The 14170-nt window shown below is 45.4% G+C and overlaps 1 protein-coding gene across 1 annotated transcript; it reads left to right on the forward strand.

Annotated features, from left to right (window-relative positions):
* The first annotated feature begins 12794 nt into the window (after positions 1 to 12794).
* Positions 12795 to 13628, forward strand: LOC126563557 (keratinocyte proline-rich protein-like). Its single transcript, XM_050220206.1, has one exon. It carries the CDS (start codon positions 12795 to 12797, stop codon positions 13626 to 13628), a length of 834 nt encoding a protein of 277 aa, XP_050076163.1.
* The last annotated feature ends 542 nt before the right edge of the window (positions 13629 to 14170 follow it).

The following is a 14170-nucleotide window of genomic DNA, read 5'->3' on the forward strand; positions in this document are numbered from 1 at the left end:
TAAATCGTGCATTTCGTGTGTTGTTGGAGTCTTCTGGATCGCAGGAGTTTGTGGAGTCTGTAGTAGGCACGATTCTCCTGAACAATGGGCCTTCGGATTTCGCTGCCTACGTTGTTATCCGAAGTTACGATCGTACCAAGGTAGCAAAACTCCTCTACCACCTCGAATATCGTCGTCGCCGTCAACTGATACTCTGCTTCCGAGTCGGGCTCTATCACGGTTAGAGCCTCCGGCAAGCAGGTATTTTGCCTTCGTCGCATTCTCAATCCCCTGCAGGGTGTCCAATCCAATTCTATTGGCCTCACGTTTCAGTCGGGTGTACGCCTCGCACACCGCCACAGTTGTCATCTGCGAAGCCAAGGTGAGATTCGAACGATTCCGACAGCATGCTCGAAACTCTCACCTTGCACGGCCGTACAAGCTTCCCGGGAATCCGTACTGCTGCAGGGTGTTTCATAGTTCGGTCCGATCTATGGTATCGTAGGCCGCCTTGAAGTCAATGAGCAGGTGGTGTGTAGGGATCTGGTGATCCCGGCATTTTTGGAGGATCTGCCGTAGAGTGAAGATTTGATCGGTTGTTGATTTGCCTCCAACAAATCCAGCTTGGTAGCTTCTGACGAAATCTGTAGCAAGGGGCTCCAGTCTGCAGAAGAGTATTCGGAACAGGATCTTATAGGCAGCATTCAGGACTGTGATGGCCCGGAAGTTAGCACAGTCCATCCTGTCGCCCTTTTTGTACACCGGGTGTACGACACCCAGTTTCCATTCACCCGGTAGTTCTTTCTGATCCCAAATCTTAACAATCAGCCGATGCATGATGGCGGAAATCCTCTCCGGACCCATCTTGAACAGTACGGCCACCAGCCCATCGCTGCCAGCTGATTTGTTGCATTTCAGCTGTTTGATGGCACTGATGACTTCGTCCAGGGATGGCGGGGGTACCTCGTCATCGTCATGCTGGATGTCGTAGTTCTGCATTCCTCTGCTTCCTGCGCCTAGTTCGGTGTCTCCTGCATCTGCTCCGTTAAGGTGTCTGTCGAAGTAGCACTTCCACCTGTTGATCACCTCTCGCTCGTCCGACAGGATATATCCTTCCTCGTTGCGGCACATAGGAATCATGGGAGTAAAACCGCCCCGTGCCGCATTCAACATCCTATAGAACTTGCGAGTTTCCCCCGACTGGGATAATTGCTGCATCAGTTGCTCGTCCGACTCTTCGAAACTCCGCTTCTTATCCTGGTAGAGCCGGATCTGCTGCCTCCTCAGTCGTCTGTAGTGTTCCACGTTCTGCCGGGTCTCGCGCTGGAGCATGCCGGTACGCGCTGCGTTCTTCTCGGATAGTGCTCGCCTGCACCCATCATCAAACCATTCCTTCCTCTGGTTACGTGTCACGGGGCCAATTGTTCGATCGGCTGTGTTGTTGATAGCTTGCTTCACCATACGCCAGTGGTCATTGAGGGACATCATCTCGGTGTTGGTGTCCTCCGGCAGCGCTTCCCCAAGCGCATTTGCGAAGTCCCTTGCCACATCAGCCTTGGGGTAGGCTGAAAGCGCAGCTTGTTGGCGACGCAGAGTTTTTGGCGCAACTTAACAATAACCAGGAAATGATCTGATTCGAGTGCATTCCATCGATAAGAACGTGGTCAATCTGAGAATATGTCTTCTGTGGTGATCTCCAGGTGTAACTGAAACGAGGTGTGTGCTGGAAGAAGGTGCTGCGAATGGTCATGTACTTTGAGGAGGCGAAGTTCACGAGCCGAAGCCCGTTGTCATTCGTCAGCTGGTGGGCACTGAAACTTCCTATCGTGGGTTTAAATACCTCCTCCCGTCCGACCTGAGCGTTAAAATCTCCGATGACAATCTTGACGTCGTGTTGTGGGCAGCGGTCGTACTCCCTCTCCAACTGCGTATAAAAACTGTCTTTATCGTCATCGGTGCTTCCAAGGTACGGACTGTGCACATTGATAATGCTCAGATTGAAGAACCTTCCGCGGATCCTCAACATGCACATCCGTTCATTGATCGGCCACCACCCGATCACTCGCTTTCGCATCTCACCTTTGACCAGGAACGCCGTACCGAGTTCATGCTTTTCTCCACCACTTTGGTAGATCATGCAATCACTGCGGTAGGGACGCTCCGTTACTCCTTTCCAGCGCACCTACTGAAGTGTTACTACTCCGAAGCCACGGGCCCTTACTTCGTCCGAAAGAATGCAGGTACTTCCGGGTGCTGTGAGGGATCTGCAGTTCCATGGCCCGAGTTTCCAATCGTAATCCTTATTCCGTGGCGTGGGTTTGTATCTGTTGATCCGATTCGAAATTTGTTGGTTCCCTTTCGTTGCAATTGTATTGGAGGTGGCTTGCAAGGCCTCTCCCCCAACCCCCTGTCTCTCGTCGGAGGGCCTACGCATCCTAGCTGATTAAAGACCCGTAGGATGCCAGGACAGAAGGACATCCAGCCGCCCCTAACATGGAGAACAGACGCTAGTTTTCCCCCCACCCCCCCCACCCCCCCCCCCTCAATTTAGCCATATAACCCTTCCCAAGGGGTTGGGTTTCCCCGTGTACCCAAGCTCAGATATATGGAGAGATATTCTGTACGCCGTGGACGTATTGAGTCGGGGTAGGGTATGGAGATCCTATGTTAACCTTCAAGAGGTGTCGGACCATACCCGTATCAGTGCGGTATTGCTACATACACTGACAACAGAACTGACAACAGAGGTTTGCTTATGCTGCGATACAAAACTTGACTTTCAAAGGACCGTTTGCATACGTCAGGACCACGGTAGAAGGTTGAAAGATGGCTCCCGGCTCCACATACTTGATCGGCAACTGCTACTTGACCACTGCACAGCATGAAACGGAAATAAGCCCAAATGCAGAGAAAGAGCTTTAAGGAACTGCCCGAGATAATGTTTATGAAATCAAACACTACTATTCGTTCGCTGCTGCTTTGTACTATTAGGCGAGCATTCAGCCGTATTTAAAATTGCACTACTCAATACTATATTATTCACGCTTAACTGTTTACTTAAGAGAACTTTACTTCGCTAAAATGCATACAAAAATGCACAGGTTCTTGCGAGAAAACTCTTTGTAGTTTGATTTCTACCCAGGCAGTATATTTTTTTCTCTTGCTATATTTGTCCTTCATCCACATAACAGCGCCTGAAGTTAGGCAACATGCACACCGAAAGCAAAATCACTCGAGCAAATGATATTGCCGATGGCTTCGTCGCTTTTGTCGCTCAACTTTTTTTTAACCTTCACTGGGCAGTTGTGTGTGCCCACCTTTCCTCCCTGATACACTCACCCCCCCCCCCTCCCTCTCCTCACTTTTCTTTCTAAAAGAAGAGAAAAAATCGCCGGCATACCACTGAACCGGAAGTGTTGAAAGCAAAAGTCATTGATTCGTTGCGAGCGAACAACTTTGCGATGCCGTTTTTGCTTCGAATTTTTTTTTTGTTTTGTTTCGTTAAACCATTCGGATGGTCATTTTGGGGCTTTCCGAACATGGCAGCTAGAGGAAAGGCCGTATCGTATCAGGTGCTCATTCATGAAAAATTTCCCTTCAACAGCAGGACGCAACCAAAATGAGCCAAAAAAGTTGGTCCTTCAGGAAAAAAAACCCCCAACACGCTGGTTTCCTTATATGTGCGCTTTTGAGGTTAAGAGCGGTGAGAGTTGGGGGAGGGGGGTTTCGCACCGAGTGTTTAGGGTCTCTCTCTCTCCCCTTCTCTGTTCGATTTTTCAACCCCTACAGCAAACGAACAACATTACTTTGCTTGCGGGTTCAAAAGCTAGAACCTTCGATGATCTTTGTCACAAGTGAAAATACAGAGAGAGAGAGAGAGAGAGAGAGAGAGAGAGAGAGAGAGAGAGAGAGAGGGAGAGGGAGCTAGGACAACTGCTAGGAAAAGTGGAAAAGCATTGGAAAAACTCTAACCCCCATCCCACTCCTCCCCCCCCCCCTCCCCCTCCCTTGAAAGCATATGGCAGCAGTACGGTTGTCCGGTCACTTGTCGTGGCGGAGTGAAAATGATCTCCGTTCACAGTTTGCTCGCAGTTGATTAGCTGGTCGAGTGGAAAAACTTTGCCTCAACTTTCCTTCTCCTCACACCCCAGCCCCACCCACCTCACCTCACCCTGCAAGCGTCACCAGTGGGTTTCATTCTTCCAGAATGGCAGATTCAAACTTCATCATAAAGGATCACGATTCATTGCACTAAACTCCCTCATCCACACTTATACGCCGGCAGCAAAATGAATCCCTCACGATTCGTGCTCAACTCTCCCCCCCCCCCCCTCTCTCCTCCCCTCCACTGCACTCACGTTGGAACAAAAACAAAAAAAAAGCCTTCCGATAGCCTTTCCAATTTTCTCCAAAAAGGCCACGGGTAAGTGAGCATGTTTTCCCCCGTTCTTTTCTTTTCACACGTAAATGCTTCTATCTTTTACCCAGCCCAACCCACCCACCCACATATAGCACACTCATATAATAAACGCCAAAACGTCGGACGCAGACAGTTTAAGCCCGTCTGCCACTGACGTTTTGCGTTTAAATATGAGCCATTTTATTCATCTTTTACCTTTATTGCGCTCCGCCTGCTCTAAAATTTCGCCACGCTCTTCCTCTACCACCAAGCTAACGCACCTGTGAGTGTGCTCGTGTGCCAAAAAGCCTCGAAACAACTTCAACCCCATAAATAAACTTCCCTTTTCATTTATTTAGAGCCACGGCACCAGCCTCGCCATTATTTCCCCCACTCTTACCAGAGTTATGGTTAAAAGACACACCCAGCGTCTTCATGACTTGCGTGCGTACTTACCTCCCACCCCCCCCCCCTTCTTCCTCGCTCCCTGCCCTTAATCTTTTCCCACATCATAGAAACCGCGAGCAAAAAACAAACCATTTCAATAAATTTTGACCGCTCAAGCAAAATAAAAGAAGCGAAACGAAGGCGTACTTCTTACCGTTTGTTTTTCGTTTTCCTTACGTTTGCTTTGAGTGTTTCCAATTTCTTTTTTTTTTTCTTCTTTTGCTCACTCACTCACTCACTCAAATTATGCCCTTTCCAATATATTCATTGTATGGCGTTCATCTACTTTTGGGAAGTGTTTTCTACCTTTTCAAGGCTTTTTTCTTCTCTTACTAAATATACACCAAAAGAAAAAGGAAAAACCCAACAACAAAAACTTGTACCGGATTATGGTTTTGGTGTGTATGGTCATATATTGCTTTCCTCTTTCCAAGTATGGTTTGTCAGCGTTGGGAAAGTTACTTTACTCGATGGAAAATAACCAAAATAAACATCTACAGTACAGGCCATATTTATGCGCCGGGCAGTTTTTGAAGAAAAACAAAATTAGCTTAGAACTACAGGGTGTTCAATAAGTTCGAATACAACTTTTCATCGAGTTGTAGTTGTGCACTCTGTGTATTCTGTGTATTAATATTTTTGTCAGTTTGTGGTGTCGACTAACTGTCACACGATGTGACACACTAACAGCTACACGATGAAACAGTACCGCGTTCTTATAGTAAAATTGTTTGTGTGAGGTGAGCAGCCCGGCGACATATTCCGCCAGCAGTCATCTAGGTGGTGAGGGAACGGATCCGTCTAAAAATGACCCGCTCGGTCCGGAAGACTGCTGCTGACCTGTATGTGTCAATCGGGATGATTCACACTATTATAACGAAGGACCTAGGGTACAAGCCGTACATGAAACGTAAAGTACATGAAGTAACGGAGGCTGCAAGGAAGAAGAGGATGGACAAATGCAAATTGATACTTCCGCGGCACGCAGGTCAGGAGTTCGTGTTTTCCGATGAGAAACTCTTCGTTTTGGAACAGCCGCACAATGTTCAAAATGATCGACTGTGGGCGCCGATGTTGGCCAGCCAGGGACCAGGTGATGGTTTTGGGGGCCGTATCCAGGCGTGGGAAGCTCCTACTGATTTTCATTGAAAAAAAAAAACGTCAAAATTAACGCCGCGTACTACAAAACCGAGGTTCTGGAAAAGGTTGTGGCTCCGGGACTTCAGGATCTCTACGGGAAGGATCTTTAAATTTTCCAACAAGACGGCGCTTCGGCCCACACGACGAATGTCGTCCAACCGAGGTGTCTGTAGAATTTGACGGGATTTCTAGATAAGATGTCTTGGCCACCCAGTTCCTCGGATCTCAATCCCCTTGATTACTATGTATGGTCATACATGCTGGCCAAACAAAGCGAGTATAAAGTGAACACAGTCGACCAATTCAAGAACGTTATTTCCAAGATTTGGGACGAAATGCCGATGGAACAGGTGCGTGACGCGTGCGATTTGTTTGAGAAACGTCTCAAGCTCGTGATAAAGTACAAAGGGGGGAGGTGGCCTGGCTCTTATCTAATATGCCAAAAAGATAGTAAATACGCATAGTTTCAAGAAAAAATTACTCATAAATATAATCTTATGTTTAAATTGTTTGAGCTCGTTTTTAAAGTGTATTCGAATATATTGACCACCCTGTACAAGCCTCAAGAATTGGGCTTTTATTTTTGTTTAATGTAACCAAATCTAATGCGTTTGCCGCATTTTAAAAATGTTCAAGGAAGACATCCACCGTGACAATGACAGAAAAATTGACATAAATTCCAAAAAAATTACCCCAAAATACTATATTACAAGCTGCTTCGCTTTGGTTACTTGTTACATGGATAAATCTAGATACATTCCATTTTAGCTCTCTGGGCATTTCTATTCTGTGGTAGTTTATATTTTGCGTTCTATTTTAATTGCTATATTTTTCACATTTTTCTTCGCGAACAAAAAATGCTGACCACTCCTGAAGGGCCGACTAGAGTACATATTTGTATGCTTCAGTTTTAGAGCCAAAAATATGTCGATTAATTAAAATCATTCTACTATAAAGAAAGCCGAAGGGACGAATGCTCACATACACTCACACACACACACACACACACACACACACACACACACACACACACACACACACACACACACACACACACACACACACACACACACACACACACACACACACACACACACACACACACACACACACACACACACACACACACACACACACACACACACACACACACACACACACACACACACACACACACACACACACACACACACACACACACACACACACACACACACACACACACACACACACACACACACACACACACACACACACACACACACACACACACACACACACACACACACACACACACACACACACACACACACACACACACACACACACACACACACACACACACACACACACACACACACACACACACACACACACACACACACACACACACACACACACACACACACACACACACACACACACACACACACACAAATGTGACACAACACAAATGATGAACAGCGTAAAAAAAAACAATAGTCAGCATGTTGCAAATAAATTCCAGATTGCAATGAGAGCGAACACACACACACACACCCGCTCGATATCAGTTGCAAGTGGTTGCGCGAGTCAAACATCAACTGTTAAACGTTAAATAAAACATTCCCCAAATTGAAATCTATCCGTGAAATGTACAAAACCGAAGCGAGTTTTTTTTTTCGTTTTTGGCCCATTCGTTGGCATATTGTTGTGAGGAAAAAATATTCACAAACAAAATTTACAAACAAACAAAAAATATGGCAAAACTGTATGACTTTTTGCCCTTTTAATCTTTGTGTGTGTGTGTGTGTTTTTTTTTACTCACCATAACCCTACTTTTTTGTTGCTGTTTTGTTATCGAACGTGTTCAACCAGTACACAAGTTTCTAACTCTTGGCGTTCGCGTTTTTGTCGACGAGCAAAAAACCAGTGGGTCGTCCCGGCGTACTGGCAAAGGGCACAATATTGGCTAGCGCCATCGAATCAGCGCTAGCCGCCAGAATAGCTAGCAGTCCCCGCTCCGGCAGGAAGAAAACCGTAGTGCCGGAAATGACAAATCAAATTAAAGCTACACCTCGAACCATTCCACCTTCAGGTGCGTTAGAGCGCTTGTGTGCGCCTGAAAGGTAGGCATCTCGCAGCGCAAGAACCGAAACGCGAACTAACTTACTGTTGATTTAATTCGCGCACATACTCACAGTGTTTCGAAAGCTTCGAGCGAAATGGGGAGTTGCACTCAGGCTTTGGAAAGCTACGGGTGTGCATTCGTTATCTGCACACCAATACACACACACACACGCACACACACTTATTGTCAGGCGAGCAACATACGCGCGTTCTAGTGCAGGCAGTACTCCTGTGTGAAATGCAACCTGGGAAAGAAGCTTATTTTCAGTGCAAACTTTGCCCAACATCTGAGCTCGTCCCTCTATCACCTCTATCATGCGGCCGCTTCCTGATTGAATACCCAGTCCCCAGTGTATGGTTACAGATAATCCTCGGGAACGAGTTGATTAGAATAAACGTGTTGTGCGTGGTGGTGTGGTTACGAAGTAGCTCGGGAGAAAGTAAACCTTGTCAAAATTAGTTTCTCCTAGCCGTAAGCGTACTCAGCCAACTAAAGGCATGAGCGAATAAATACTAGATACGTTACGAACTTTAACACAATATACGACTGAAAAGTAGCATAAATTAAACACACTCTCCACATGTTTCGCTTTCTTGCTTGCGAAGAAATGTTTTATTACGTTTTATTTTTTATTTTACAGCCTAAATATATTCAACTATTTGAGCATTTTAAGTAGCACGCAAGTTCAAGTACTTCCTAACTTTAAGCGAATTGCCATCAAACGAATATTTATAAAACGAAGCAAAAGGAGGAAAAAATATACAAACTGCATGTGCATAAGATTCGACAATAAGTCATGCAATTGAATAAATATAGCAGTAACAACAGCACTGCGTATCTGCAATTTGACGCCTGAAGGTACGCAACTATCAAACATCTCATTCAGCTGAGACGACAGCAACAGAACTGTGAACGCCACTGACTGAGTTGAGGCAAGCGCAATTAAAAATTTAATACTTAAACATTCTTCTTCTTCTTGGCGTAACGACCTCTAAGGTCATGCCGGCCATCGAAATGGCTTTCTAGACTTGCCGATACCACGTAGTTGGACCTCACTACGGGAGGACGGTCCGGATGGGATTTGAACCCCGGTCCTGCCGTTTGAAGACCGGCGCCGTTGTCGTCTAAACCACCAGGCCGCTCCTACTTAAATACTTCAACATTACTGAAACACAATTTCCCCATTTTACGCAGAAAAAGAAAGCAAAACTTTGCAATTCAACAACTGCGCCTAAAGATATGCATTGTTCTAAACACTCCCAACACATTATCGAATCAGCAAAAATAGATGCGAAATAATCCAAAATAGTTACGGAAACCGGTGCAAATGATATGGAAAATGTATACTAGCCGGTTGAAGAGTTGAAATATGTAAACAAGCTTTTTTACTTTCATATTTTATGGTTACATGCAACAAAAATTAACACACGTTATGCTATTTTCATAATACTTGCAGTACTTAAAATTTGCAAAAACATGTAACTTTCGAAACAAGACTGCTTTGTTGAACTCAAATCTTTGTATGGCGATGAGGCACCATGAATTCAATCCTGGCCGACGCTCGCTCAATGACGAATTTCTAGAAGGTCGACCAAAAACAGTCTGTTGTGCCTGAGAACATTGATGCCGTTCGAGATCCAATGGGCATTCCTTCCACCAGCATAAACACCATTTTCTCACAAACACCTGGCCTTAAAAAAAAATGGTTGTCGTAGATTCCCGCACATGTTGACAATCGCTCAAAAAAAAGGCTCGTGTTGATTGGTGCAAGGAAATGTTGAAAACATACGATCATGGTGCTTCAAAAGATGTTCATAAGATCGTGACAGGTGTCGAATCAAACTCATCGACGAGCCAAATCCAACGAAAGTTATCCATGGAAGAAGCACTTCGGAACAAATGGTTGCCTGTTTCCTCGGCAAAACTGATCATGTGGCGCTTGTTCCGCTTTAAGAACGTAGGATGATCGTTTCCTGAATGCTAAACACAATTTGTTTGCCAGCAGTCTTTGGAGTAATTCGAAAAACGAACGACAGATCATTCTTCACCATGACAATGCGAGCTCTCACACATCGGCTCAAACCATCGCTCATTTGACCGGTCACAACGTCGAATTCATGGCCCTATAGCCCCTGACTTGGCACCCAATGCCTCCTTCTTTCGCGCAAATCAAGAAAAAAAATGCGTAGTCAGCGATTTTTGTCCCCAGAAGACAAAAATGTGTTGCTGTTGAAGCGTTTAAAAAACCACATTTTGGAGGTATCTCAATCAGAGTGGAAAAAGTGCTTCGACAATTGGTTTGAGCGCATGCAAAAGTAAATTGCTCGTGGTGAAGAATACTTTGAAAACACCTTTTGATGATAAATATATGCATTTTCATTTTTAGGCCAGAAATATAAATAGGAGCCTACGTCATTGTCCAAACTGTTCTAAAAGAAAAAAAAAATGGATGCAATTATTACTACAAGGATTCCTCTTAGGGTTTTTTAATTCTTAAAATATCTCATTAATTCAGGATTAAGGGCTCCTATCATATGGTGGGTATTTTATCTTGGGACCCTTTGAAATGTTCCAGCCCGTGTTTGACGAATACAGCTCACTAATCCTTGACTCGTGCTAGTATCAGTTAATCGATTACATTACAACCTAATGCCACTATTCGGTTTGTCCATGCATGTTATTCTACCAACTCCACACAACAACAACTAACATACAAACGCATTTGAAGGACGTGAAAATTCAAACCAAACAACAACAGCTAAAACCACTCGGCATTGGCATGATGAACACGAAACGCACGCGTGCTCTGACTTTGACAGTTATCCGCGCACGGGGAAAACACGTTTTCCACCCGATTTAACATTCGGGCGGTCGGGATGGATCTCTCTCCCTCTCTCCCTCTCTCGCTCGCTTTTGCTACGATTTCAGCCTCTCCAAAATCGCCAAAGCCTTTATTGGCTTGGTAACAATTGTACCGGCCGGGTAACCGGTTCATCCTGTCCACCTCGGCCAGCACGGAAGTTTGTAGATTAGCTGAGTGTGAAGTTGAATGTAGAATTCTTCGCTTGGGTGAACCTGGTGGACGGGTAAATTTGCCGGGAAATTTGCAAAGTGTTCATATTTTCCGAAACTGTTTAGCCGATTAGCTGGTTGCCAGAAAGAGATGTTAGCGCTTAGGTCGCGGAAGATGAGAATGTTCGAGGCGTGAGGTTTGAGTGATCCCCCCCACCCTCCCTCTCTCCCTCCCTTCCCACCTCATCCTCCTCCCCTGGGTCGAATCGCATAAGCTACGGTTGTTTGTTTGATAAACATGATTAACGATGATGTGCGTGGTTAAGAACAAAGTGCTACGGTTACGTGGTGGGGAAGGCCATCATTAATGAGCAGCGACCGAGTCCAATGGAAGCGAGCGGCGTAATCGATATCGGAAAATTGCACGGCTGCCTAGCTGCGGACCGGCGGGTTGGTGCTGTAAAAGCTGTTTTTCGGTCGGAGCGTATTACGATGCTAATAATAATTACCAACGTGAATGGCGTGTCGTTTGGGGTATCTGCCCGGCTGATAAAATAAATTAGACCTCATCCGAGCTTCCCAGAATCCCGCGCACACACACACACATAAGCAACTCCCTCACTCTGTCATGATTCAATCGTTTAGCTAATCGCACCGAGACTAATAGACCCCACCCGCATTCACCACCTTACCAACATCGATATCTGTTTGATGATGGTAGCAGGAGACCAATCGAGCGGAAAGGCACAGCCCAAGCATCTTCGGGCATTCGGTAACCGGATTGCAAAACTGGTGCAAAATGCTTCTCAATCGGTTCTTTTATTTGCTGGCTGAGGTTCGGTAACGAACGGGCGACTCCATCGCACTGGAACTGTTTGTTTGTGCTCATCAAAAAGTAATATACCGAGATTTTGCCGCACAGACCATTACTGCTGACAGTGGTGAACTAGCAGTCATGACTGTGCAACGATGGTAGTTGATGGCAGCTTACAAGCGATTTTTGTTTAGTTGTGAGGATAGCCGATAAAGATTGTACCGAACTGATATCTTTTACTTTGGAAGATTTTATGGAAGTACTGTGTGTTTTAAAGACGTCCTTAAGATTGTAAGAGAGCACCATAAACTATGAAAATGACTCAATCCGTGTCAAAAAAAAAAAAAAGCTACAAGATTCATAGCAGAAAACGCTTATTAGTATGCCTAAAACATCTCCCTGGACGATTTTGATCTTTTATGTAGATATTAGGAAGTATTTGTAAGGCTTTGAGTCCTGGAAAAACGAAATGGGATTGTTTTTTCCTCTCTTCAACCTAGCGATCGGTAGGCCTCATTCGAGACAATCCTCTATTGGACAATCTTGGCACTGGTGTGTGCTGATGAGCCTTTCTTAGCGCTCGGAACGAAAGCTTACTAAAGGATCAAGTAAATGACCAATGAACGTTACTGCTAGAGTACTCGTGGAAGGGATCTTGTCCAAGAATGTCTTATTGACCTCGTCTGAGAGGCCTCGTTTAAAAAGCTAGTATAGCTATAGTGAGCGACCACTCGAGTCTTCGTGTTTGGGACATTTTGGAGGAAAGAAAATTATATAGGAGGTCTTATCTTAGAAATTAGTCTGGTTGTAGTGGCTGCTAGAGTTTTCTTTTTATGGAATTTCTTCCAATGAAGCCTCAGTAGCCTTGTCTAAGAAGCTTAGTTCAAAAAGCCATGCCCAAGAAGCCATGCCCAAGAAGCCACGCCCAAGAAGCCTCGTCCAAGAAACCTCGTCCAAGAAACCTCGTCCAAGAAACCTCGTCCAAGAAACCTCGTCCAAGAAACCTCGTCCAAGAAACCTCGTCCATGAAACCTCGTCCAAGAAACCTCGTCCAAGAAACCTCGTCCAAGAAACCTCGTCCAAGAAACCTCGTCCAAGAAACCTCGTCCAAGAAACCTCGTCCAAGAAACCTCGTCCAAGAAACCTCGTCCAAGAAACCTCGTCCAAGAAACCTCGTCCAAGAAACCTCGTCCAAGAAACCTCGTCCAAGAAACCTCGTCCAAGAAACCTCGTCCAAGAAACCTCGTCCAAGAAACCTCGTCCAAGAAACCTCGTCCAAGAAACCTCGTCCAAGAAACCTCGTCCAAGAAACCTCGTCCAAGAAACCTCGTCCAAGAAACCTCGTCCAAGAAACCTCGTCCAAGAAACCTCGTCCAAGAAACCTCGTCCAAGAAACCTCGTCCAAGAAACCTCGTCCAAGAAACCTCGTCCAAGAAACCTCGTCCAAGAAACCTCGTCCAAGAAACCTCGTCCAAGAAACCTCGTCCAAGAAACCTCGTCCAAGAAACCTCGTCCAAGAAACCTCGTCCAAGAAACCTCGTCCAAGAAACCTCGTCCAAGAAACCAAATCCAAGAAACCTCATCCAAGAAACCTCATCCAAGAAACCTCGTCCAAGAAACCTCGTCCAAGAAACCTCGTCCAAGAAACCAAATCCAAGAAACCTCATCCAAGAAACCTCATCCAAGAAACCTCGTCCAAGAAACCTCGTCCAAGAAGCCTCGTCTAATAAATCTCGTCCAAGAAGCTAATTGGCGTCAAGATAACTTGTCCTACGAATCCTTACTCATTTCATGTATGAAGTCTCGTCCGAAAAGTTAAAATATGTGTAGTAAACGGCCACCAGAGTCTTCGTGTGGAACCTTTTCCAGAACAGTCTCAGTAACCTCGTTTAGGATGCTTTTTTTTTTAATATCAATTGTGAGGACTTCAACTCCAGGCTACAGATCGCAATGTAGCATGTAGCACCAAACAAATCGCCTACAAAGCCGAACAAATTTCATCCCCAACAACCCCGAATCTGACTCTGTCTGGAGGGAACACAGAAATTAATGTAATAAGCTACACTCTGCACCTCACCAAACATCAAGTACAACAACCATATTCATTTCCACGAACCCGATTGAGTTACCAATCCGGTTTTTCAACACCCTCACCACCGCAGGCGACTGTCAGCAGGCGTCATGGATGTTAATTATCTATGAACAACACCTTTATTAACTTCAGCAATTCATTCGGCGACGTCAAGCAGTGCAACCGTGCCACCAGTCT

The sequence above is a fragment of the Anopheles maculipalpis genome, chromosome X, assembly GCF_943734695.1.
Source record: "Anopheles maculipalpis chromosome X, idAnoMacuDA_375_x, whole genome shotgun sequence".
Lineage (NCBI taxonomy): Eukaryota > Metazoa > Arthropoda > Insecta > Diptera > Culicidae > Anopheles > Anopheles maculipalpis.